General features: G+C 31.6%; 1 protein-coding gene across 1 annotated transcript in view; it reads left to right on the forward strand.

Moving 5' to 3' along the window:
• Positions 1-2,772: 2,772 nt before the first annotated feature.
• si:ch211-140b10.6 (protein POLR1D-like) overlaps positions 2,773-3,078 on the forward strand; it is a 3,382-nt gene continuing 3,076 nt past the window's right edge. Inside the window, exon 1 of the mRNA XM_056450573.1 lies at positions 2,773-2,880. Coding sequence (XP_056306548.1) covers positions 2,834-2,880 — 47 coding nt within the window. The 5' untranslated portion in view covers positions 2,773-2,833. The remainder of the gene's footprint in view (positions 2,881-3,078) is intronic.

A 3,078-nucleotide genomic window follows, 5' to 3' on the forward strand; every position in this document is an offset into this window, starting at 1 on the left:
CGATTCGTGAGCGGATGATTCATTTGAGTCGACTCTGTTGAACGAATCAGGTAGACCGAATAATAAAACTGCACAATTCGGTCATGAGTAAGTCTGCGAGCGACTCTCGTAGCACAGACTGCCCAACTCACTGAACTGAGAACCGAGAGTCCTTGTCGGGATTTTTCCACGAAGAGCCATTTAAAGGGAACATTTAATTTTAGCTCTTGAGTGTGCAAGTAATGTAATTTGACTAAGGACATTTGTCAACAACAACAGCAGTGGTCAAGTTTATTTTTAATGCATGTGATTGTAAATAGTTACTTTATTCATTTTTTTTCAGCAAAAGCTGTACTTTTTGTTAGTCTGTTTATTATAAATGCAAATTAACTTTAGGTTTCAATTATGGACCCTTGAAATCAATAATAAACACTTTATTATTGTCAATGACAGCTAAAAGTACAACAATTGTAATACATGAAAAATTATATATTTATAATTTATTTGTTTTAGTTATTACTTTTTATTGCAGCCAAGAGATTATTACTATTGCTTTTGTTTATTGTAAATTTAATTAATTAGTTTTTAGATTTTTATGTGTATTATTTAAATTGCAATCCAAAACTGAAAACTATATTTCAAAGGTGATTCTTTTGATTTACAATTTTTTAAGTGGTTGTAAACAGTTTATTTGGGCTGAACAAACAAATTAAGTTGAACATTACTACATTTAATATTTTACATTTAACTCATAAATTGTTTGTGACAATTTTGCAGAAATAATTTCTTTCAGTGGATTTGTGGGTTTTTTGGCTACATAACTACATGGGAACATAGGATAGGATAAACATTATTTGTCCCTGAGAGGACATTTGTCTTGGGCAAAAAGGTGCTACAACGTTGCTCTAGGCGGACAATAAAATAAATAAAGCAAACAAAACAATTTAGAACAAACAATTAAGAACATGCATTGATTACAGAATAAGACCATATATAATTATGAAATATATAAGGCACAGCACACAGTCAGGTGCTAATATATTACAGGTGCAGTGTTCTTGGTAGAGTTCAACAGGTTTATCGAGGTAGGAACAAACGAAAGTTTCAATCTTTTGGTTTTACACATTGACATTCTCAGTCTTTTTCCTGATGGCAACAGCTGATATTCACTGAAAAGAGGATGTTTGGAATCAGCACTAATATTTATTGCTCTTCTCATGACCGCCTGTTCATATAGAGTCTGTATGGGCTCATATTGTTTTATTCTCATGATTTTCATGGCTGTTTTTTGAAAATGAACCAATTTATTTTTCAGTTGAACAGACAGATTTCCAAACCAGACTGTGATTCCATAGCGAATAAGACTTTCAAAATATCAAATATAGCTTGGTTAAAAAACAAGCAAGATATTGCTACCACCCCATACAATCTCAGCCTTCTTAAAAAATAAAGCTCCTGTTGTAATTGTGTGCACAAGCTGTCAATGTTTGTTCACCAACAAAAAACAGTAGTAACATAACTTCCCAAATAATCATGAAGGTGAATTTATGCTAAATATTTGTTAAAAGAAAAGTATACTTAAATGTGACTTATCAACAACAACCAAATATATATGTAACTTCTAAAACAAATATTATTTTGTCATCTGAATGCATTTCTGTTTTTAGTAAATACGTATGTTTAAATGCGTTATTACATTTACTGTCTGTCATGGTTTACAAACTCAGCTGTCATACATTACAAAACACACACTTGTAAATAAATGAAAACATTAGCAAAAAGAAAAAACAATTAATTAAATAGCAATGTGTGCTTACACTTAGAATCAAGATATTAGATCATGTTTTTTATTATGATAAGCATTGAAACATTACACAAAGTATTAATACAAATTCAGACACAAACTATATCCAAGACCATTACAATAAATGCAAAAACCACATACAGAAATAAGAATAAAAAATATATAACAAGTAAAAATAAATTAAATTAAATAGAACATAGTAATAATAATAAAAAAAAGATTGGCATACAATCCGACTACAACGGGGGATTGATACCAGAAAAAAACTCCATGAAATCTAACATCAAGCCATTCTTTTTGTTATTAATTTGCATTCGAGACTTTTCAAAGTTTCTTTTTCTAATAAAAATGAATTGCATTTTGGTATACACTTCGCAAACTTCTGTTTATGAATAAAATATTTACTTTGTAAGATGTAAAAATTAACAACATAATTTTTTGTGTGTGAAAAAGAGCAAATGACATCTTTTAAAGAGAGCCTGTAATTAATGTCTTTGCCCAAATAACACGCCACTAACATCATATAGGTTACCAAACTAAGACATCACAGTTTTAGAAAAGATGACAAGATGTGCAAATATGTCAACACTCATGAATTTAGATAGGATATTATATCATGTAATGTGCCATGGGATCATGTAATGACGTAAAGAACCGCCGGAATATGTTGAACTGTTCCATTCAGAGCTGCTTTTCGAAAGAACCATTTGCTGAAATGACTCTGAATTTTCAGTACCGTTCGTTTGACAGACTGCGGGCGGCGCTGTTAGTTGAATATCAGTTGTGACCATCGAGATGCCTGATTAAAGTTCGATCGTAAAACATAATATCAAGTCAAATAGTCAACTAAAATTGACTGTTTGAATGTAAGTAATATTTGTACCAAGTACAGATAGTTTCTACATTTTTGTTTGAATTTTACTATCTGCTTATTTCCGCAAATTTAGTTAAAACGAAAATGGTCAAACGAGCCGGGGTCCTAATGTGGGTCCTCGAGAATAGTAAACACCACTGGTTAGCAAGCTGGAACAAGTTATAAATTAACAGTGAATGCGGTTTAAGGTTAATTTAATCATGGAAGACAGTGAACTGGAAAGGTATAATATTTCTAAATGTCAATTCCCCCGTGCCCTTTTTTTTTTATCAGTTTATTGGACTAGTTTACGATGTTATGCAGAATATGCCAACGTTCTCGGCTTCGTGCAAATTGGTCAGTAGATTTGTGTATGCCATAACAACATAAGACGAGGTGTCATACTTCCGTTATATAGCATAGCAAACATCTCGGTATCCCA

The sequence above is a fragment of the Danio aesculapii genome, chromosome 24 (assembly GCF_903798145.1).
Source record: "Danio aesculapii chromosome 24, fDanAes4.1, whole genome shotgun sequence".
NCBI classification, from domain to species: domain Eukaryota; kingdom Metazoa; phylum Chordata; class Actinopteri; order Cypriniformes; family Danionidae; genus Danio; species Danio aesculapii.